This window comes from Panthera leo, chromosome C2 (genome assembly GCF_018350215.1).
Source record: "Panthera leo isolate Ple1 chromosome C2, P.leo_Ple1_pat1.1, whole genome shotgun sequence".
NCBI classification, from domain to species: Eukaryota; Metazoa; Chordata; class Mammalia; order Carnivora; family Felidae; genus Panthera; species Panthera leo.
The window spans coordinates 122,878,239-122,902,119 of NC_056687.1; the positions used below are offsets into that span (position 1 = coordinate 122,878,239).

General features: G+C 41.0%; 1 protein-coding gene across 1 annotated transcript in view; it reads right to left on the reverse strand.

Moving 5' to 3' along the window:
* CLSTN2 (calsyntenin 2) overlaps positions 1–23,649 on the reverse strand; it is a 398,548-nt gene extending 374,899 nt beyond the window's left edge. Inside the window, exons 1-2 of the mRNA XM_042954752.1 lie at positions 23,532–23,649; positions 4,074–4,196 (exon numbers count right to left, since the gene is read on the reverse strand). Of these exons, the coding sequence (XP_042810686.1) occupies positions 4,074–4,196; positions 23,532–23,583 (175 nt within the window). The 5' untranslated portion in view covers positions 23,584–23,649. The remainder of the gene's footprint in view (positions 1–4,073; positions 4,197–23,531) is intronic.
* Positions 23,650–23,881: the final 232 nt, after the last annotated feature.

Consider the following 23,881-nt stretch of genomic DNA (forward strand, 5'->3'; position numbering starts at 1 on the left):
AACAGATTATTTGCCTATCACCTCATACCCATCAGAATGTTTATCTTCAAAAAGATGAGAGATAAAATGTTGGCGAGGATGCAGAGAAAGGAAACCTTTGTGTACTGTTGGTGGGAATGTAAACTGGTACAGCCACTATGGAAAACAGTATGGAGGATCCTCAAAAAATTACAAACATAAATACCATATGATCTAGCAATCCTACTTCTGTATATACATCCAAAGGAAATAAAATCAGGATTTCAAAGAGATATCTGCATCCCTATGTTCATTGCAGTATAACTCACAATAGCCAAGATATGGAAACAACCTAAGTGTCTGTCAACGGATAAACTGATAAATGTATAAAGAAGAAAATTGATAAGTGTATAAATGATACTCCATTATTAGTATTATTCAGCCATGAGAGAAGAAATTCCTGCATTTGTGACAACATAGATAGACCCTGAGGACATTATGGTCAGTGAAATTAGCCAGACATAGAAGACAAATACTGCATGATCTCACTTATATATAGAATCTGTATGTGGAATCACTTATATCACATATATGATATCACTTATATGTAGATTCCCTTATATGTGGAATCAGCTTTAAAAAGTCAAACTCAGAAACAGGGAGTAAATGGTAGTTACCAGGCACTGGGGGTGGGGAAAATAGGGAGGTGTTGCCAAAGGGTAGAAAATTTCAGTTACAAGACAAATAAGTTTTGGGGATCTAATGTACAGCATGATGATTATAGTTAACAACATTGTTTTATATCCTTGAAAATTGCTAAGAGAATAGACCTTACATGTTCTCACCACAAAAAGGAAATTGTAATTATTTGAGGTGATGGAGATGTTAGATAACACTATGGCAATAATCATTTTTCCAATATAGATGTTTATCAAATCAATACAATTGTACACCTTAAACTTAGACAATGTTGTATGTCAACTGTAACTCAATGAAGCTAGAAAAAAAAAAAAGAATGGTAAGCTACAGAATATTCATTGAGAAGGACATCACACAGCCATTTAATCAGTTGCAGAATTAATATTTAATGAAATGGTATATTTTCATTAGTTTAGTAAGGGAAAAATAAGTTGTTAGTAATTGTAATACGAGGAGAGATCACAATTTTTGGAGAAAAAAAAGAGTAGAAAAATGACTGGAAGGAAATACACTAAAATGTTAACAGAGGCTCTCTCTGGGGGTAAGAAAACATATTTTTCACACCTCTTTGTGTTTTACTATATTTTTCACATTTTCCACAATCAACACTTATTGTAATAATCAGGAAATATGCAGGAAAAGCTATTCTATGTCCCTGAATTTGCATTTATATGCAAAATGCAATGATGACTTCTAGTTAAGTGAGTGATATTTTATGTAGATTTTTCTAAATTTTTTTTTCAAGGAGGGAAATCACAAAAGAAATGAGACAGAGCAAAAATGTTATGGATGGAACCATCTCCCAGCAAGCTTATGGCTCACCTCACAGGCTAAATTGGAAATAAAGACCAGTGGGAAAGGGGTGGAAAACTGACAATGCACAAACAGTTGATAAGGGGGGACTAAAAGCTACAGTTGACTTCAAGAACTGATGGAGCTGGCAGATATGAATTTTTCAATTTTATGAGAATGATAGGGATCTGAAATAAATCTTCAGTATTTTCTTTTTAAGATAAATGTTTTAAAATAAACGTCTGCAGCATGGATGGATGGTGAGTGCCTGTGTCCTGTCTTAGAGCTGATCATAAATAACACTGAGAAAAATAGCTTTGACCATTCCAAAAAGCACCTTTATTTTTTACTCTGAAGAGCTTGGAAGATTATATTTTGATGCATTAAGCTAGATTTTTTTTTATGCAGCTGCAAAAATCAAGGAGCAGAGAAATTTTCTTCAGATGGGAATAACTACTCAGGGCTTGGCTTAGAAGCAAATCTTAGTTTCAAGATGTGCCTGAAAACCAGTGGGCATATCAGATGGTCAGAATACAAATTCAAGTTTGACGGATTTATGGTTTATGAAACACCTTGGTGAATCTTCAGGTGAAATTATTAATTGTCCTGCAGTCCCATAAACCAAGCAAGAGAAGTAATCTTTTGTAAATCCAAACTTCCAAATATCAGATTTGCTTAAACTGTGCCCCCCTCCCCCATTTTGGTCTGTACCTTAAAGAGCTTATAACTTTATGGTAGAACAGTTTATTCAACAACTTCAGTTTCCTAGTTCACTATTAGAGGAGAACAGGGCTTCATTGAGGGTAGACATAATAAAGAATCAGACACATCCCTCATCTTTTAAAATGTTAGACGCACTACACTAAAGTAACTTACTTTTACTTCCTGCTTCATGCGTCACTGGTTTTTTCTGTCATGTTTCAAAGAAGAGTCACACACTTGAAAGGAAAGGTGAATGAGAAGACCTGCTTGGTGGAAAGACCTATGCACACAGGCTGCAGAGAAGGGGCTGAGGGAAGCCAGGAGCACTTGCTCAGCCTAGAGAGGGAAGCCATGACTCAGCTTTGCATTTCCTATCTGGTTCATCAAGATAAACCAGAATCCTGCCTTCTTACACTAAATCTCCCAATTTTTAAATATTGTCTCCATTTTGTTAAGCACACAGTGCATTCCAAACCAAACATTTCCATAACCCAAATATTTTTTGCTAGTGCTTGTTTTAAAATCTCATTTCTAGGAGGTTAAGAATTGCTGATTCACCCCAATATCATCTAATTATATCCAAGAAGGGGATGCTTTGGAATAGTCTCAGGCTGGCAAAGAAGGTCTGGGAAAGACAACTCCTCTTTTGTGGAAAAGACAGCATGGGATTCACACTTCCGAGTGGAATTTGGTTGAGCTGGAAACTTTGAGGATGGCTGGAAGATGTAAGGAAATATCCCCACTCTAAAACACCATGCAAGTCACAGTTAGGTGCCCTTGGTGGTAATCAGTCTAACATGAAATAAAGATAAAGCTTCTTCTGAGAGTCAAGAGTATCTCCCTGATGCTCCGTAAGAATACTTATGGGTTTATCTTCACATAACGCTGAATTTCCCCCATTGAACCCACCCCCTCACTCCTTACTTTACAATGTTCTGGAATGAAAAAGGGGCCTTCATAGAGCTTATCTCTTAGAAGTGTGAAAGAGCCATTTTTTTCTGTCCAAGTAGCTCATAATGTAGCAGACAAACCGTCAGAAAAAAATAGACTTCATCATGGTGAAAACCTCAGCCTGGCACCCATCTATCATAAAGCAATCTTCTAGAAATCTTGAAAACCTTCGTTACATTTCCTGTCTTTCTCCTGACAGTGATAAAATGTTAACAATATTACTCATGATGCAGGCATCTTCAGAAATTTTTTGCCCATTCGCTCCTGCCCCTACTATCAGCCATCTCCTTCTCTTTGCCAGAGTCTATGGAAATGTGAGACATAGTCATATTCTTCACACACTGGTCCAGAGAGCTGGTCCTTACAGGAGGTTAGAGAAGGAAGTAGTCATTATCTTGATGATAATGAGAAGACTCTCTACCACAAGCTGCAGAGGGCAAAATGGCACTGTCTTTTGATTCCTCCACCAAAAGCCACACCCACTGTGAATCTCAAGGGCACAGCCCTCTCCTATCGTTAGCAAATATTTCTTGGTCCTTTTTTTCTTTCCCTCTTCTCTTGCCAAGCTACCAAGCTGCAATTCTTCACCTGTCCATGATATATGGGTAGTGGGGACAATGGGTCACACACTTAATCTGTCGATAGTCATCTTTCAAGAGGGAAAATTCCCCTATGGACCTTACTAGCCCAGCTTTTCCAACTCCAGAGGCCACTTCAGCAATATACCATCACTCAGAAGAAGAAATAAGGGTCTTGCACTGGAGGCAATACCAAAGGAAAAAACCATAAATCAGAAATCAGAACCACACCAGAAGTCAGAAGAGGCACAGAGCTTTGAAATCACAGACTGATCATGAAGAGATGCACAGAGGGTGACAAGAGCTATAGGCAGCCTGAGTCTCAGCTCCATGGAGGCTTCCTGACATGTTTAAAAGAGGGCTAAGTGCAACCATAATAAGCCATCATCTCACCTGCAAAAGGAACTGGTGCATCTTTATCCAGGGCTACAAGTGGTGGGTCCAAAATCACTGTGTCGTTGTTCTCAGTTATGACTCCGTGATATGAGGTCTCGATCCATGGCTTGTGCTTGTTGACTAGAACACAATGGAAACAAAGATTGACTTTTAAGATCACCACTTGAATAGCTCATCCATAATGATATTATTAATAGTGCACATTTGTCCAATCATATGCTCTCATCCAACAACCGCATGAGAGACAAAGAGCATGATGGTCCCATTTTACACCTAAGGAACCTTCAGAGAAGCGAGGTTCAGAGAGAAGTTCAATGAGGCACACAGAAAGTTGGGCAGCAGATTTTTGGGGTCCAAGACCAGGGATCTTTCACTTGACCCAAATCCAACTATTTCTATTCCTGGATGCCCAGTGTAGATAGCTACTGTTTAAAAACTGACTGAAAGCTTTAATTCTCAAATGCTACCATCTATTAGATGTTTCAGGGTTAATATTCATTATCAATCAATGAACTAGCAGGTCATGGCTGTGTGCTGGAATTTCTGACCTCAACCTAATCATTACAAATTGTTACTGCATTTTATATACATACATATCTGTATATGTACCAACATATGTGTAAAGATACAACAGACATTTGAATGCTTTCTTATCACTTAAAAACTGTGACTATCTTAATGGTCTAAATTGCCTAAGCAGTTTAAGTTGCTCTTTAGTAATTTTACCAGGTGAATAACATATTATTTAATGGAAAATTAACACACGTCAAATACATGCTACTGGTTGAATTATGGCCCCGAAAAAAAAAGAGGTTAGAATCCTAACCTCCAGTACCTTGGAAAGTAACCTTATGTGGAAAGAGGGTCTTTATAGGGGTAATCAAGTTAAAGTGAGGTCATTTGGGCAGGACTTAATCCAAAATGAATGGTGTCTTATAAAAAGGGGAAATTTGGACACAGAGACAGACATGCATACATGTGAGTGCAATGTGTTCTGTTGCCACCAGCCAAGAAACTACCAGAAGCCAGAAGAGACACTTGGGACAGATCTATCCCTTGTACTTTCAGAGCAAGCCTGGTCCTGCCAACAACTTGATTTCAGACTTCTGGCCTCCAGAACTGTGAGACAGTAAATTTCTGTTGTTCTAAGCCATAAAGTTAGTAGCACTTTCTTAAGGCAGGCCTAGCAAAGGAATACAAGATACTTATGGTCAACAGCCACACATAAAGGGCCGAGAATTTAAATAAGACTTGAGCTAGGGTTGGTGTAATATTCCTGTGTGAATACCCCAAGTCTGTCAATTCCATCTCCTTTTTTGGTTCTGGCCCTGCCATCACCTCTCTGCATGCCTGTAGTGGCCTTCTGACTGGTCTTCCAGTAAGAAGTCCTATCCCACTCCAATTCATCCTCTACTATGGCATTAAGAATAATATCCTGAAACATTAATCTGATTCCTCAACTGTGATCTTCTTGGTTTGTCCTTTATTCCCCTACATACACTCACACAAGTCTGAGGGCAGGGTAGGTGCTTAAGAAGCAAAATAACAGGCTAGAGGGAACCCTAGAATAATCAAAGTTATCCTGATGCCAATCCTCACACCCTGCTTCACAGTTTGAATGACGCTGTCACATGCGTAACGCTCCCCACAGGGACCTAAGAGGTAGGTGTGATCATTATGAAAATAATGAAGAACTTCCTTCACAAGGTGTGACTTTCCCAGGATGGCCACAGGCTTGAAAACTAACAATTGGGATGGGGCGCCTGGGTGGCGCAGTCGGTTAAGCGTCCGACTTCAGCCAGGTCACGATCTCGCGGTCCGTGAGTTCGAGCCCCGCGTCAGGCTCTGGGCCGATGGCTCGGAGCCTGGAGCCTGTTTCCGATTCTGTGTCTCCCTCTCTCTCTGCCCCTCCCCCGTTCATGCTCTGTCTCTCTCTGTCCCAAAAATAAATAAAAAAAAAAAAAAAAAAAAGAAAACTAACAATTGGGAAGACCAACAATTCTCTCATATGTGGTGAGATCCAAAAACACATACATGTGTACATAAACATATTCATATTATAATACAAAGTCAGGCACATTATAATATATAACACACATTAAAATATACATACATATCATAGTGTATAATTTTCAGCAGTTACCGCAAAGCAAGAGCTACACTTGATCTTAGCCAAAAGGCCGAGAAGCAATAAAGCAAGAGCTTATAAAATTGAAAACAGCTCTGCTGCAGTGGCTCCTGTCCCCTTTCCACCCCATCATGCTTCAAAAGGTCAGCTAAGAGTTGCTCTAGGATAGCTGGTAGACTCAACCTGGCCACCATTTTGCTCCTTCTCACCCGTTTCACAGCAATCACGAACTAACCAAGAGGCAGTTTAGTGGAGCAGGGACATATGCCTGTTCTTCTCAGGTCTTGGCTCCTGAGAGCTATTTCTGCGGATTGGATCATGCCCAGGTCAGAGAGCGGCTCTGCCCACTGTGGGTCTGAATGGGACAGCAGGCTCCTCCGTGCTAACGTGCTGGCATTCGAACCAGTTCTTCATCATGGACCCTGGAAGAATTACAGCCACCCAGGGTTGTCCCCGTGCGCCTTTGCTCTTTTATTAGCCATCAACACAAACGCAATGTAAATAATTTGCAGCTGTTGGGAGAAACAATTAATCTTTTTTCCCCTTTAATTAAACCTAGGGGCTATTCTTTAGAAATGTGGATAGAGGATATGCCATAAGCTCATCCAGTGTTTCAGATTCACTGTGCCACTTGACTCGATGGCAGACAATGGGATCTAGAGCCAGTTGCTAGATTGCTGGGTTTCAGGCCTGGCTTAGCCACCTCGGGGCCACTTCTATGTGAGTCAGTTGGCCACTCAGAGTGTCAACTCCCTGAACTGTAAAATGGGGAAAACGACTCCACTCACAGGGTTGTCATGTTATTCAGACGCCCTGGGCTGGACACACAGCCCCTGACCTTTGATTACTCAGACTTACCACCCTCATCTCACAGAGCCCCTGACCTTTCATTAGTCAGAGTGACCACTACTCTTTGAGCAGTGACAGTGTCAGCAGAGAGGGGATTTATAGACCTTACAGTTGAGGTTTCCCATCATCAGTGGGGATGGGTTTATTTCCTTTTATCCATAGGCCTGCCGTCCTTTTCTCCTCTCATTACTAGTTGTGTACCTATCACATATTAGGCATTTTACATACATTCATTAATCCTCATCACAACCCCATTATATAAGACTTTATGGCTCATTTTGCAGGTGAGGAAGTGAAGCTCAGAGGGGCTTAAGTGTTCCCTTTTTGAAAAATAAGAGTGTTAACATCCCTACAATTTCCACATTTTTCTTCCACCTTCTAACTTCCTTCAATCTTTCTTGACTTTCTCTTTGTCAAGGTTGACAAACATTTGCATTTTCATGTGTAAGCTAAATTAAATCTTCTTTGCTTTGTCTATAGATCACATCCTCAGGGCTGCACACCAATAACTTAAATTTGCATGATTTTGACTATGAGGCTTTTGTTCATGGCTGAGCTGAGTGTTATGCAAGGATTGCTTTCCCTTCTTAATGGTTCAACTGTCATTCCACGGATGACGTTCCTTGTACCCAGACCGACTGGACTCTTGATAGTTTCATGCCATCAGATAACCAAATCATACTCTATTTTAACTTGCATCATATTTGAAACCATCCTCCTTTGTATATTCTTTGTTTTATGAACATAAAGATTATCTTTTTTCATTCTATTGAATTATGAAACACAGGACCTTTTCCCCACATCCCAACCATATTACAGCTTTTTAATCATTCTATCTATTACTCATCATCCCTCATTTGCAAAATGGAGATACTTACTTCATAAGAATGTTGTGAAAATTGTATGAGATCATTTAGGCAAATCTAGTATCTCTGACATGAATAGGCGTTCAAATATTAAGTTCCCCTAAGCCCATCTCACACTTCTAAGGGGCTAAAGTGTGGCTTTGCACTCACAGAGATATTTAGCCCAACTCCATTCATTCAACAAATATTTATGGGTCACCTAAAAATATGCAAGAACAGCTTAAGCATGGGGTGGGGGAGGTAAATTGGGGAAGAGTCCCTGAATAAAACACTTGACAAAATTCAGCATCCATTTATAAACAGAACAATCAGTAAATAGGGAATAGAAGGGAACTTCCTCAATCTGATAAAGAACTTTTGTAGAAAACCAAAGCTAACATCGTGCTTTATGGTTAAAGAGTAAATGCTCCCCTCCCAAGAGCAGAATGAATACACAAGGATGTCCACTCTTACCTTGTACTGTACTATGCACATTGTACTGGAGGTTCTAACCCATTCAATAAGACAAGGAGAAAAATGAGATTGGAAATTAAAAAGTAAAATTGTCTTTACTTGCAGAGAACATGATCCTCAATGAAGCAAATTCTATGGAATCTATGAAAATGTTACTAGAACTAATAAGTGAGTTTAGGAAAATTACTGTATAACAAGTAAATACATAAAAAAGCAATTATATTCTTATGTACTAGCAGTAAACTATTGAAAATTTAAATAAAAGAGTTCCCATTTCTCCACATCCTCTCCAGCATCTATAGTGTCCTGATTTGTTCATTTTAGCCACTCTGACTGGCGTGAGGTGGTATCTCAGTGTGGTTTTGATTTGTACTTCCTTGATGTTTATAGCAGCACTTTCAACAATAGCCAAATTATGGAAAGAGCCTAAATGCCCATCAACTGATGAATGGATAAAGAAATTGTGGTTTATATACACAATGGACTACTACTTGGCAATGAGAAAGAATGAAATATTCTCTTTGGAGCAACGTGGATGGAACTGGAGAGTGTTATACTATGTGAAATAAGTCACACAGAGAAAGACAGATACCGTATGTTTTCACTCTTATGTGGATCCTGAGAAACTTAACAGAAGACCATGGGGGAGGGGAAGGAAAAAAAAAGTTAGAGAGGGAGAGAGCCAAACCATAAGAGACTCTTAAAAACTGAGAATAAAGTGAGGGTTGATGGGGGTGGGAGGGAGGGGAGGGTGAGTGATGGGCATTGAGGAGGGCACTTGTTGGAATGAGCACTGGGTGTAGTATGGAAACCAATTTGACAATAAATTCCATATAAAATAAAATAAAATAAAATAAAATAAAATAAAATAAAGAAAATTTAAATAAAAAATACTAATATGATAACATCAACAACCAACAGATACTTAGGAATAACTTTCAAAAAATACATGTAGGATCTGCACACACAAGATGCCAAGATATTGCTTAAAGAATTTAAAGAACACCCAGGGGTGCCTGGGTGGCTCAGTTGGTTGAGCGTCCGACTTTGGCTTAGGTCATGATCTCATGGTCCATGAGTGCGAGCCCCTCATCAGGCTCTGTGCTGACAGTTCAGAGCCTGGAGCTTGCTTTGCATTCTGTGTCTCCCTCTCTCTCTGCCCCTCTCCAGTTTGCGCTCTGTCTCTATCAAAAAATGAATAAATGTTTAAAAAAAAAGAATTTAAAGAACACCTGGAGCAGTCTTAATGGAGACAGACAGTGTTCATGGTTCAGTAGACTCAATATAATTAAACATAAATTTTACCCTAATTGATCAATGCACCCCAAATCAAAATAATAGGATTTTTTAAGGGATAAGCTAATTCTAAAATTTATATGAAAATTTAAATAACTGATATAGCCAAAACAATTTTGAAAAAGAAGGGCAAAGTTGGAGGACTCACACTACTCGATTTTAAAACTTATTATAAAGCTTCTCTAATCAAGTAGTATGGTATTAACATAAGATAGACCTACAGATCAACATAAAAAAAATTAAGAGTGCAGAAATAGACATACATGTGGTTAATTAATTACTGACAAATTTTCTTTCCAAGAAAATTCAATGAAGAATGGTCTTTCGTTTATGCTTCTGGAAAAATTGGATATCCATATTTTAAAAAAAGAACTTCAATTCTACTGTACATGATACACAGAAATTATCTCTAAATGGATCATGGTCCTAAATGTAGGACTTAAAATTATGAAACTTTTAAAAGAGAGCATAAAAGAAAAGCTCAGTGTCCTTGGGTTAGGCAAAGATTTATTACAAGGGACAAAAAGAGCACTGAGTAAAAATAAAACTGATACATCAAACTTTACAAAAATTATACATTTATATTCTTTACTCTTCAGAAAATATTTTTTTGAAGCCATAGACTGTGAGGTAATATTTGAGAGACATATCTCACAAAGGACTTGTATCCAAAAACATATAAAGAACTCTTATAACTCAATAATGCGAAAAATAATCTGTAAAAAAAAAGGCAAAAATTTGAACACACCTGTTACCTGAGGAGATAAGAACATGAAAGGATGCTCAACATTAATAGTTATCAAGGATGTGTAAGTTAAAGCCACAATTGGATGTCACCATACCACCACCTGAATGTTTAAAATAAGAGTGACAATACCAAGTTCTAATGAAGATGTGAAACAGTTGAAACTCTCATACACTGCTGGTATGAACGTAAAATAATACAGTTACTTGGGAAAATAGTTTAGCAATTTCTTATAAAATGACTCAGCAATTCCATTCCTAGGATCTACCCAAGAGAAATGAAAACATAAATTATCCAAAAAGACTTATATGCAAATGTTCAGAGAAACTGTATTCAGAATAGTGCCAAACTGGAAAATAAAATGGCCATCAACTAGTGAATGGATAAACAAATTGCAGTGTATCTATATAATGGACTCAGCAGTAAAAAGAAATCAACTACTGATCCATACAAGAAAATGACTGAATATCCAAAGCACTTCTCTGGTGAAATGAAGCGAAAGAAGCCAGACACAAAAGACTACATGCTATTTGATGCCATTCATATGACATTCTAGAAAATGCCAAAATATAAGGACAGATTATGGGTCAGCAGTTGCCAGGGTCTGGGGATGGGGTAGGGTTTGCTTGTACAGGGGACACAAGGGAAGTTCTAAATGATGGTACTGTTCTGTATCTTGATTGTTGTGGTGGTTATATTTCTGCATGCCTTTGGCAAAATTTAGCAATCTGCACATTTTAAAAGGTTGGATTTTATTATATGTATGTTATACATGTAATTTATAATGTGGTGTTAAATATGTGGTAAGAACAAACTTCTTACCATCAAGGAACCCTCAGACTGGAGAAAGACCTATGATAACCAGTATGGTAAGAGATAGAGAGGCAAAGGAAAAGCAGAGTGCTATAGAAAAAGAGAGGAGAAGCACTAATCCAGCCATGGTAATCCAGAATTACTTCCTAAAGACAGTAGAATCAAAGTCATAAGTAGTAGGAATTAAGCAGGGATAAAGGATGTGGGAGTCGCAGGCAGAGAAAACTGCCTGGGCAAAGACCAATGGTAAAAGCACCTGGTGCACCATAGGGGAACTGTAAATAGTTAGGTTTAGCTGAGAACAAAGTCTGAGGGGCAAGTCCAGCCAAGAGTCTGGACTGATAGATAGTATCTACATCACTCGGGGTTTATTGGCATGTACAGATTCTTCCAGAAGCCACTTCCAAATGCTGCGTTCATGGGATACCAGAGAACCATCTTCTTTCCAGAAAGAAGCAATAGCTATTGATGCTTGTGCCTTGGCTGTTGTTCTTTACGCAATCTGTTCCCTCCCCTGACAACAGTTCTGCTTTTTTGTTCCAATAGACTGAGGCCAGTCAGCTCACACTTTACTCCCTTTGGATGTAACTTCAGAGGAACTGACTTTTTATCAGTTCTTCATAAGATAACATCCCTGTTTGCAACACAACTCTTTCTGAGGCTGAACTCTGTCATATCATGCCCCCTTAGGACTGCTTCTTGCCTCTGTCTTGCCTCTTTCCCATGCTGTTTCAGCATCTGGAAAAATGCCTGTGTCTTTGCACTCATACAGAGGAAACACCAGTGTGATATTTCTGCTCCATTTACAGAGAAATTAGGTCTTGCCACCCAATGTGTCTTTAACTAGAGTGCAGATGCATTCTCAGGAGCACTCCTTGCCTCCCTCTCCTTGCTTCCACCTCTGAAAAAGTGCATTAACACTCAATCTAAGCAGCGGGACCAAGCAGCTGTTGATTTATCCTTTGAATCTTTCTATTCTCATCCTAAAGTTGACCCTCAGAACTCCAATGCTTCCCTCTGTTAGTAAAATAAAAACACTATACTGATTACAAAGTGCTCTAGAGAAGATAACTTATATCCCAGGTCATTCTTGTAGTCAGTCTGGTCTTTTGCCTGTGATGTGCAACTTCCCCTTTCTGACTAGGTGCCCTGGTAGAGGTGTTTAGAAAGAGTGGATATCCATCCCAATGGGAAATCAATGAGTGGGGTAGGCTGGGCCAACTGGTTGGACCTTTCAACTTTTATTTAGGAGGCAGGCCCAGAACCTATAATTTATTTGGTGCTAGACATTTGAGATAAAAGTTCATGTGGAGTTGGGGCTTGTATTCATGTAATGATCACTCAAAGTTTAGGGGGAGCTGAGAAGCCATTAAAATGAGAGAAAGCTACCAGGAGACAGGATTTGGGAGCCAAGAAGCAGAGAGAAGAGAAGCACCCCAAGCAGCTGTAGTAAGTACAGAGTTTGGTCGCCCACTCTGGTCTTCCAGTAGATGTCCTGTTCAACCTGCTGTGGAGTGGCTGAGGTTGCCAATTGGACTCATTGGCTTGCTGTGGGGGGTCTGAAGTTGTCAAATGAAACCTTTCAATTTTTCTGCCAAGGCACCAATTTTTTTTTTTGTATTTGTAATAGTTTGAGCCGGGTATCTATTGTTATAATAAAATGATTCCTAATTATAATAATTGTAATAGCATTTTAAAAAGTGTTTTTATTCCTAATTCCAAAGTGTGGGTAGGACAGGGCCCCTGTCCAGGTGAGAGGTCAGCCTGCCTACAGGCAAATCGGACCCTGCACTTGCTTGCTTATGATCCATCAGTAGTAATCCTGCCTTCAACTAGCAGATCAGAGGAAGCTCCCCAAAGGTACCAGCTCCCTGATTACCCACATCTTTACCCTCATTGTGCCATCTACTCCTCGCCTCTTTCTTTCTCCTGACTCCTGCTTGTGCATCCTTCCAGATTCACCTCCAGCCCCACCTCCTCCAATTGTCCTCCTCTGCACCCACGTCACCCTGTACCACCTGATCTCATGCTACAAGTCCACTGCATCGCCATTAGCTGTTTCCCTACCCCTCTTTACCTGCCCTCTTCAGGGAAGAGTCATGATGATATCCACAGGACCTAACACAGTGCCCAGCACATTGGTAAATGAGGTGAGCACACCTCTGCCTTGTTGGCACCTCCAATGCCTGAAGCAATTAGCAGCACTGTGCTTCCAATGAGCAGGTATTTCTACATCACCCAAATAGAAAGAGGGTGTGCCTCCCAAATCATAAGGTGACATTTGCCATCACTTAATTAGAGGCAATGAATCTTTCTTGCTAGAGGTACCAATTAGAGAGTTTTAAATACAAATCCCATGTGTGTGACTCATACATGCAAATATTCACAGAAGATGAGAGTTAAATTTCACTGCTTTAATTGGGTTTAAAAAGCATTTGAAAAGAAGATGACTGAGTTGTTAATCTGTAACTGCTTGATAGGTGCTTCAGTGGGGGCAACATGTTGCTTTCCTTCCCTTCCTATCTCTTTTCCTTATATCCATTGATCAATCCACTTACATACCATTCCTATTTTTTCTTCCCTTCTATCTGTCATTTTCCACTCATGAATACTCATTTGTTTGGAGTGTGGGTTCTCTTAAAGTCTTTACTCCAGCCTGGGTACGAACCACATTCCATTATCCCATTGGGTAGTGGCATGTGAGCCAGGAGCAAAGCTAGGGGGAAATGTGCACTGGACGATTGTGTAATCTTACAAAAGTGAGTTTTAGCTGTCTCTGAATAAGCCATCTGGACAAAGCCAACTGCCCAAAGCTTGCCCTAAGACAAAGTTCAAGATTGGGCGCAAGGGGTACTGGGCTTCATGTCATAGTTCTGACACCATGTAACCAACAGGATGTCTTAGGCAAGTCTTTCAATCTTCCCAGACCTCTGCTCCCTCTCCTTTATAAAATGTAGGCAATACCAATTCCGCAGGGTTACTGGGAGGAAGACAAAACGAGACCCAGGGTCAGAGCTGACTCAGTGACCAGCATGTTGTATGTCCACAGTAAAGTCCCTTTAATCCTGAAGCTCAACACCCACGGGCTGGGGTTAGGACCCACATGGGACCCAGTGTACCCCAGCTCGACAGTGTTCAAGTTACCCAATAAACTTATTGGTGGGCTAAAGACCTAAGAGAATTTCCAGGGTATGGGGAAATTGGATTAAGTCTGTGAAGAAGACTGAGAGCCACTCAAAAGGATCCTTTGGAACAGGAAGAAGGGCAGGGGGAGGCAGGGATTGTGATAGTATAATGTTCCCATTCAGCTGCTAGAGCCAACTCATTTTTCCACACAAAATGTCTTACCTTCCGAACAAAATGATTGCTACAGCTTTAATTTCCCAACAGTGTTATTCCTTCAGTATCTCATACTTCACTACTTTTTAAACATCTTTAACCCCCAAAATCAGCCCTTCACTTACTTTGCAGTTTATGCTACTAAATGTTAATTGTCTAAAACTCTTCCTGTAATTACCATTGCTCAACATAATCAGGAATTGCTACTATGTGACCGGCTCTATTGCTGTAATCTCATTAAATCCTTACAACCATCCCTGTGAGAGGAAAGTACAGACTCCATTTCATGGGTGAGGTTATGGAGGTTCCGAGTGCTTAAATCAGTCAAGTCAAGTGCTTAAATGGTCCCTAATGGAGGAACTGAGAGTCCCACCCCAACGGGTTATTCTTCCCCCTGCCCAGAGGTCAATGCAACAGCACACTTGTTTCCATCTCCTGTGGGTCCAGCCTTGGATCAAGTGCCCTGGGTGAGCACAAAGGGACAAAATAGCCAAGAATGAAATCGATGGGACAACAATCAGGGTTCTCCAGAGAAACAGAACCAACAGGAGATAGAAAGAGATAGATAAATACATGTACATATACATACCACGCATATGTGTGTATACATGTCTGTATGTGTACATGTGCATATATAAAAGGACTAGCTTGCACGATTATGGGGGCTGGCAAATCTGAAATCTATGGGGCAGGTCTGCAGGCTGAAAGCTCGGGCAGGAGTTGAGGCTACAGTCTTGACAAAGAATTTCTTCTTCTCTGGGAAAACTCAGTTTTTGCTCTTAAAGCCTTTTGACTGATTGTATGAGGTGCACCCACATTATTGAGGGTAATCTCCTTTACTTAAAACCAATTGATTGTAGATGTTAGCCACATTTCCAAAATACCTTCATAGCAACACCCAGATTAGTGTTTCATTGAATAACTAGATACTATAACCTAGCCAAATAGACACAGAAAACTAACCATCACACTCACTGAATAATTTTTTAAAATGTTATATTCAAAAATGAGGGAAAGGATTTGATGTGACAGTGTAAATTCCTTTTAACCTCAGATAGAAACACCATATTTTTGTTTCTCTACTGTCAAACTAATAAATAAAACCTTTGTGGCTTATGATATCAACTTTGTTCCAGAGGATAGGAAATGTGTGATACATTTTTATTGCAAATTCCATTTCATGCCTTAGATTCCAAGATGTTCAGAACAATGAATGGCAATTATCTGGTTTAGAGTATATTCACTGCAAAATGCCCATCTGCTTCTCATTGCTTCCAAAAGAAAGCACTGGCAGGCCAATCTCACTTCTTATTTATGTGGACTATCTGGCTCCTTTCTGGCAAGTTGTGGGATATCGATAGTAGAGGACAGGGAAAAAGAAAAAAAAGCCTCCCCTCCACCACTACCAAATACATGATCCTAATAAAGCTGCAAGCTAAATACCTTAGGTCACCCTCATGATCAGCCCTGAGTGGCAGGGTTTCAGACAGGGTTGTTCCATTTGCAATTAAATGTCTACAGTATCACCTGCTCAGCTCAGCTCAGGCACCAGTGACTCAGGTAAGTATTCACTGAGCCTCCCCTTTCCCTCCACCCATGAGGACGCACGCAAGACTGAATAATGTCTTTTTGTGCTCCCATAGCCCCATCCCTATCCTTAGCACAGTAAGTACTATACCGGGCTGTAAATGTCCTTTGTGTCTTTCCTCTAGCCGATGGTGGGGAAAGATGCTGGGTTTTCCGTGTCTGTATCTCTAACCCTAGTACAGCAGTTCTCAAAGTACAGCCCAGGAACTCTTGGGTGTCCCTAAGACCCTTGAGGTTTCACAAAGTCAAAACTATATTCATAAAAGTACTGAGATACTATTTGATTCCTTTGCTCTTATTCCCTATGGAATTTTCCAGAGGTTATATAACATGATACCACAACAGATTAAATGCAGAAGCAGATAAGAGAATTCAGCTCTCTTCTATTAAGTCAGACAGTTGCAAAACTATAAAACAATAGCACTCTCTTCACTATTTTTTTACTTTGGATAACATAGTTGTTTTTAAGAGAAAGTATTTTTGTCAATATCATATGGGTTTATTATTATTTTAACTGAATCAATAAAAGCATATTTTAAATTGTATCAGCTGTAATTAATAATGTAATAAACAGCTATAGGCATAATCCACAAAAACATGAACTCTTTGGGATTTTCAATGATATGAGTATTAAAGAGTTTTGAGACCAAACAAATTTTCTCTATGACCTGGCAAAGGACTCACAGCATAATACTCACTCTTTACGTATAAATAAAAAGAACAGATGTGAATGGAGAAGACAGAGGAGAGAGAGAACAAGGATATAGAGGAGAGGGAGAGAAAGAAAAGATATCTAAAGTTGTCAAGGCGAGATTCACATAATCAATTCTTAGATTCAACTCAGTTGGAGGAAAGTTGATCAATATAGTGACAAGATCAGTCCTTTCTCTGGTTCTGGATGTGAAAGAAAAGCAACTGGTTGACTGAACTGCTTGCACACCAATTGTTGCTATACCGGGCAGAGAACAGAGCTTCAGATTCTTTTGGAAAAAGCAAGAGAAGCATCTTCTCTTGCTGTATGAACTTGAGCGCATGCTGTCAAGAGAATAATTGTCTGAAATCACAGTCCTTATATCTCTTGCAACCTGGTTGGAGAAGCCGCCATAAAAAGAAACAAACTTCATAAATCATTCCTGCAAAAGGCATCAAAGGTTAAAAGCATTGTGATGAATTTCTGAAATAAATCTGTACTCTGAATTTTCAGAGTGTTTGAGAGGCAACCAGTGTGTCTCAAAAGAGAAATCATGATCTTAGCGATTTTAAAGGGTAACTCCACTGTTAAAGGTGTCAATTTCTCCTAGCGGTAAATAGAACAGGTATTTGCCAGCTAGAAGAGTCTCCCAATGCTTACTTAAGGCATCCTTCCCAAAAGAGATGGGTGAGATCCCTGGTCTCCTGGGTGCTGTGGAAGCGGGGGAGCATGGCACATGGTGGGTAGTCAACACATGTGTGTTAAAAGCTCAATGAATGAATACGCTCTTTCTGCTTGTGTCAATTATCTTATGAAGACCCCATGCACAATGTTGCTTCCCCAAATATAAATTCTCTTAACCAACGTTTCTGGTTTGGACATATTTACTTCTGAATAACGTTTGATCGATCAAGAGAATGCTGGTTTCCACATATACCAACACTACTTCTGGGGATAACTGAACAAGGAAGAAACAAGGAAAAGAAAAACAAAGAGAAAAGATGGACAAGGTCTATAAAGGAAATTGGCAGAAGATAAACAATGGCCTGGAGCAGTGCAGCATGTTATAAGAAGAATTACATGGAATTGAGTAGGTCACAGGAGGAAAAGTAACTCCTATCTTATGGAATCACATTGTCACAGGACATTTGGATGAGAAAGAAGACATGCATATTATCTGCAACAAAATACAAATGCACTACCAATGAACTGATTTAGGGTTGGGAGAGGCTAAAAGATTCTTAGGAACACAGAATGATAAATGGAATTAATTATGCAGAGCTCATTATATTGAATTTAAGATGGGTATCATGCCACTGATAGTGGATTATTTGGTGTCCTGTATATTAGCAAAAATTGAGACATTTATAAAGACAGTTACATGTTAATTCTCAACATCATTTTCTCATTTTTTTTTATAAGGATTGATTGGATTTCTCAACAGTGATGCTTCCTCCCATTGGACATTTTTCCAGGAACTCACTCTACTTCACAAAGGACATGAGCAAGCCCTCCCTTGCTGCCCAGAGTCCTGGTCTCTTCTGATGTCAGCAGGACATGTCAGTCCAGGCCCTCAAAAAAATGAAAACAAAATTAAACATGCAAGGATTTTACAAGGGAAAATACTTGAATGAGGGAAAAGTGGAAAAGGGCAAGAGGAGGCTGGACATGATTTCAGACCTTAATGCAAGCTTAAGTCCCATGCAGGAGAAAAGAGAAGACTGGGTGAAGGAGTCTTATTCTGTCATGAAATCTAAGTGGAACTTGATAAAGCTGAGGCCCTAGGCCATCTTCATCTCAGAGCCAGCAGTCAAACAGATCCCATGTCTCCCAGGAGTAAGTTTGTCCCAGGATCCTCCAGTATCCCCACACTCAGTCATTGGCTGGAAACAGCCTATGGAAGGCATGGCCTCAGAGCCAAGATGTCTCAACACCTAGCAGCTGGGGCCCTCATTAATTGCCCTGTGGCTGGAAGTTTAGGAGACACTTTCTCTTGACTGCCAGGCACACAAGGTGCCTGATCGTGCTTTCAGCCCCCACAGAGTGAACTTTAAAAAAAAATTCTCTCATTTATTTATTCACTTAGTCATTCAATAACTTTATTTATTCATTCAATATATACTTACTTAGAACCTATGATGTACAGAGCTCTATTCTAGGCATGAACAATGAAACTGAGGAGAAGTATATTCCTAGAAATATCTGGGGTTTGTTGACATAGGTAAAATGTAATTAGGACATCTTGGAACAAGTGGACAGAACCTCTCTTCTCATGTCCATGAGGGGCATGGGTAATCAATACCACTGAGTCTGGGCATGACCTCAGACTCTTTCCCAACACAATGTTTTTAGCAAACTCTATAAATCAATAAAAGCAAATCTAATCAATAAGATGAAACTCATTTGCCAACTCTCTGCTAGGAGAAGTAATGGATAATGAATGGGGGAGCTACAGAATGCAAAGAACATTATATATCCAGCCTATGTATCTATGCCGAGAAGGTAGGACAAGACAAAGGTAAATAAGATTGTCTCCAGGAGGGTTGGTATTAAATCTGTTCTAAGAAAAGAGAAAGAAAAAGCATGGATAAGGATATAAAATCAGCTTCTTACTCTTATATCTCAGGCCTAACAATTTTGGAAATTGTTTTTGAGACAGATCATAATCATAGTACAGTGAGCCTTCATGTCTCTGTCCCAGAATTTTTGAATCCCTTGACTTACTAGTTATTCCATGACTGTGAGAATCATTGATAATGGGCACTCAGCAAATGCGTAATGAATTAGATTGAAGGTATGTTTGCATGGTGGTCATTTAGCTATTATCCTCTAGGGTTTTCCAATGCACAATGCAAAGAGAATTCCTAGGCATACTCAGGGTGCCCTAGACCCAGCCTCTGGCTTTGGAAGAAAGCAAGGAATTAAGCTTTTGAATCTGAGTTGCATGCTCTTTTCTTAAAGATGAGTCCCTGACCAGGTATAATTTATCATTCCCATTCAAATGTTCAGGAAACCCTCACCTCTGGCTGCCACTTGGGAATAGGAGGCAACTTCTGATTTCCCTCCCAGGCCTGTTCCTCCCCTCAGAAAATGGTACCATTATTGCTATTCAAGCAAAAACCCCAGGAGGCACTTTGGTTCCTGCCTTTCACCAACCAACAGTCCTTCTTTGTCCACACTAACCAATCAGTAGGTTCTGCCATTTCTATACCAACATAAGAGAATGTGGGACTTCTCTTCTCCCACCTGCCAATCTCCCATCCCCAGTCAATACCATATCTTGATTAAATTCACAAAGAACCCTCCAACTTGCCTCCATGCTTTCACCCTTGTCCCCTACAATCCTTTTTCCACAGAGTTTCTAGAGTGATGATTTCAAAATGCAAATCTGATAATAAAGCAGGCCATGGGCATCTCTGCTTAGAGCCTCTCAAGGCTACCCACCACACTTAAGACAAAATTTGAACTTCTTCCTATAGTCTAGAAGATCCATTCCTGATTCATCTCCCACCACTTTTCCTCACCCACTCTGCCCCAGCCACAGTGGTTTCCCTTTTGCTCCTCAGATTTACCAAGCTCAGCCCTAGCTTGAGGTATCTGTACCAGCTGTTCCCTCTGCCTGAACTCTTTTCCCACTATGAGATGACTAGTCCCTTCTCATCATTCAGCCCTCAGCTTAGACCTCAAATAAACCCTCCCAGAAGACCTCAAAATATCTTCTCACTGAAGTATCTTCTCACCGCCCAACTCATCCTATCACACATTGATTCTTTGCATTATAATGATCACACCTGAAATTACCCTTTGTAACTCTTGACTTTTTCATGATCTATCAGCCCCCTTTGGAATAGAAACCCTGAGAGTAGAGGCTTTATCTGTTTTGTCCATCACTGTTTCTCCACAGCTGAGACAGTGTTTGGCCCATGGAAGGCACCAGTAAATACGTGCTGGGTCAGTAAATGAACTAGCACCCATCCTAACTATCAGTGGGATCAGAAAAATGTCTTTCTGACACCAGCCCCTTTCTTCTTGTAAATCCCTTCTTTACATGGGAAGCCCCATGTCCACCATGATGTTTCTCTCATCTCCCATGCTGCCATCACTCTCCTCTGTTCCTCCCTCCCTATTGTCCCCAAGGCACCAGTGATGGATCATGCTCAGACACTCTCCATTTCAAGGCTCCCATTTCCTGCAAAGAGAATCTGAGAACTTTCAATGTCTTTTAGCCTCCAAAGGATGAGGCTCTCCAAGAAGGAATTCAGGGATGAGGTAATGATTTTGAAATTGGTCTATTTGATTTACCTGTGCCTTGATTTGTTAATCTCATCCCTGCCCCGCCCTGGCCCCTGGCCCCACAAACACACACAGGTACACTCAGGCCCCATAGCTCTTTCCATAGCATCCATGGTCTGAGCTGGTGGAGACCAGTTAGCAGAGCCTACCTCAGCACTGTAGAGGGGAGCTCTCTGTTTACCACTGCTGGGCAGAATGCTGAAGCTCCAAGCCAGAGCTCTTGACAAATTCCTACCACAGGTAGGTGACTCTAGCCCTAAGGAGTGACAGACACAGTCAAAGGCAGAGCATCCCCATGCTTTTATGTAGGGTGATTTGTTTTTTTTAACTGCCTGGCAGCACCCTGTATTCACCGTGCCAATGAGTGCACCTGCTCCTCTACCCCCATGTCTTCATGAAACAGCCTCTGCCTACACAGTCTGAGCAACAGGGACCAGAAATGAAGCTGAGAGGAGCATACAGGGGACAAGGTGCCAGGACCTTTTCTCTCAACAGTGTAAGCTGGAACCTCATCTTCTCTTCTACAGGAGTTTAACAAGCCCCACACCGTGTTCTGGCATGCGATTCTAAAATCCTCACAAAGCAAGCTCTCTGAGACACTACATAAACCAGGCAGGCACCCAAGCTCCACAGCCAATGTGGCTCCAGTCACAGGTAGTTCAGGCCTCCTTTGGGAACATTTGAGCTGAAGTTAGTGCATGTGGGGACAAATCTTGGCTTCAGGGCCTGTCCCCAGGGCTTGTGCATAACAGGCTCTCCGGAGGTATCTCTCGGATTCATGAAGCATTTATGTCTTGGAGATGTGGATTATGTCCAACTTGACTGAGTAAGGAATGGGAGAAAATGGGATTTCCTAAAGCATAAGGGAAGGGAATTAGCTGTAAAGCAAACCTGTATGAAATGGGGGCTGCTTACTCAAGGGCGTTGGGGGAGAGGGAGGCAGTAGCTTCATCTCACAGAAAGTAACTTGCAAAATGGCTTCCACCCACAAATAAGACCAGGCTAATGGAATGTGAATTCCCACTGCCCATGTACACAGTGTAGTGCACAAGAAACAATTTCACTTAAGAAATATTTACTTAATGAGTAACTATGATAAGTGGGGAGGGGCTAGGCTAGGTGTTGGAGATACAGCACTACGTAATTACACTAGTAATTTGGGTAAATGCTAAAAAAAAAAGTATAAGATGTTATGAGGATATATGTCAGAGGGAAGTGACCTATGTGGGAGTGCTGGGAGGGACCACCATTCAAAAGTGACATAGGGGGCGCCCCTGGGTGGCTCAGTCGGTTAAGCATCCGACTTCAGCTCAGGTCGTGATCTCATGGTCTGTGAGTTGGAGCCCTGCATCAGGCTCTGTGCTGACAGCTCAGAGCCTGGAGTCTGTTTCAGATTCTGTGTCTTTCTCTCTCTCTCTGCCCCTCCTCCACTCATGCTCTGTCTCTGTCTCTTAATAATAAATAAACATTAAAAATTTTTTTTTTAAAGTGACATAGGTAAACTGAGACCTGAAAGCTGAGAGGGATGGAAGGACATTCCAGAAGAGAGAACAGCATGGGAAGAGACTCTGAGAGAGACCCAAGTGTGGTCCACTGGACAAAGAAGTATAGAATTAGTGTGTGTGATGGGGAGACAGGGGATGGCTTCATGCTCGGAGAAGCTCCCAACAACGTAAGAAATTGAAAAGAGGATTCGGAATTCTAACTGTGTAACTGGAGAGCTCAGATACAGTTTTGCAGCAACTTCAGAGGAAGAGGAAGTCAATAATGAACCTACTTTTGCAGGCATTCAGGAGGTGGGGCTGGACCTCAGCCAGGTCTTGCATGATGAGCTAGGTAGGCAAAGAGATGAGGAAAGATCCAAACCTAGATATCCACCTCGACTCCTCCCTCTCCCATCTGTTAATCTGTCCTTTACCTTGTCTACATATCATCCCTCCTATAAATGTCTCTTGGGTTTCTGCTTTCCATGCCCACTGCCCAGGCCAAGCCCCGCCCCCCGTCCCTGCCCGTGGAAGTGTTTGTGGCAATTGCCTCCAATCATCTCTCATATTGCACCCTCCAAGGCATCCTTGCTGCTGCAGGCAGAGTAGCCTCTACAACACAATTTGGACCACACCTGTTCCCCTCCTTCCAGCAGCCCCCATCACCCTGGACATAAAGATCACACTCAGCCTGGCACACAGGCTTTTCACTTCATAATTCCACTTGCCTTTGGCCCCCACTTATTGCCTCGTCTCCTCTGACACCTTATGTTTCCTGGGTTTGCCTTGCTCTCTCTCCAGCCCTGCCTTACACTTCTCACCCACCATTTTCTAGGGCCTCTTCCTACACGACCTTATTTTATGGGCCAAGAGTATCCCCAAGCCCCTTATTTTCAGCTGCAGCCACTCACAGGTCTCTTCTGCACACGCTGATAGGCAAATTCTCCTGAATTTGATCTCCATCTGATCTTCTGAGACCAAGCTGGTAAATGTTGCCCAAGCACTTATTGAGCATGTGCTGTGTCTCCAGGCCCGTGTCTACCACCAAGAGAGGCACAGGGGCAGACACAGGCCTTGCATTCATCACAATCTTATGTCAGCGACATCACCACCAGGAAGGAGGCCCTTTTTAAGAAGGAGCAGGAGATGCTGTGTAAATAAAACTAGATCAGTATTGTATGCTTGACCCTACTGTTGCCATTCTTTTGTTGTTGTCATTAAAGCTGTCTATGGGTTCAGCCCCTATACTCTATGCTAGGGC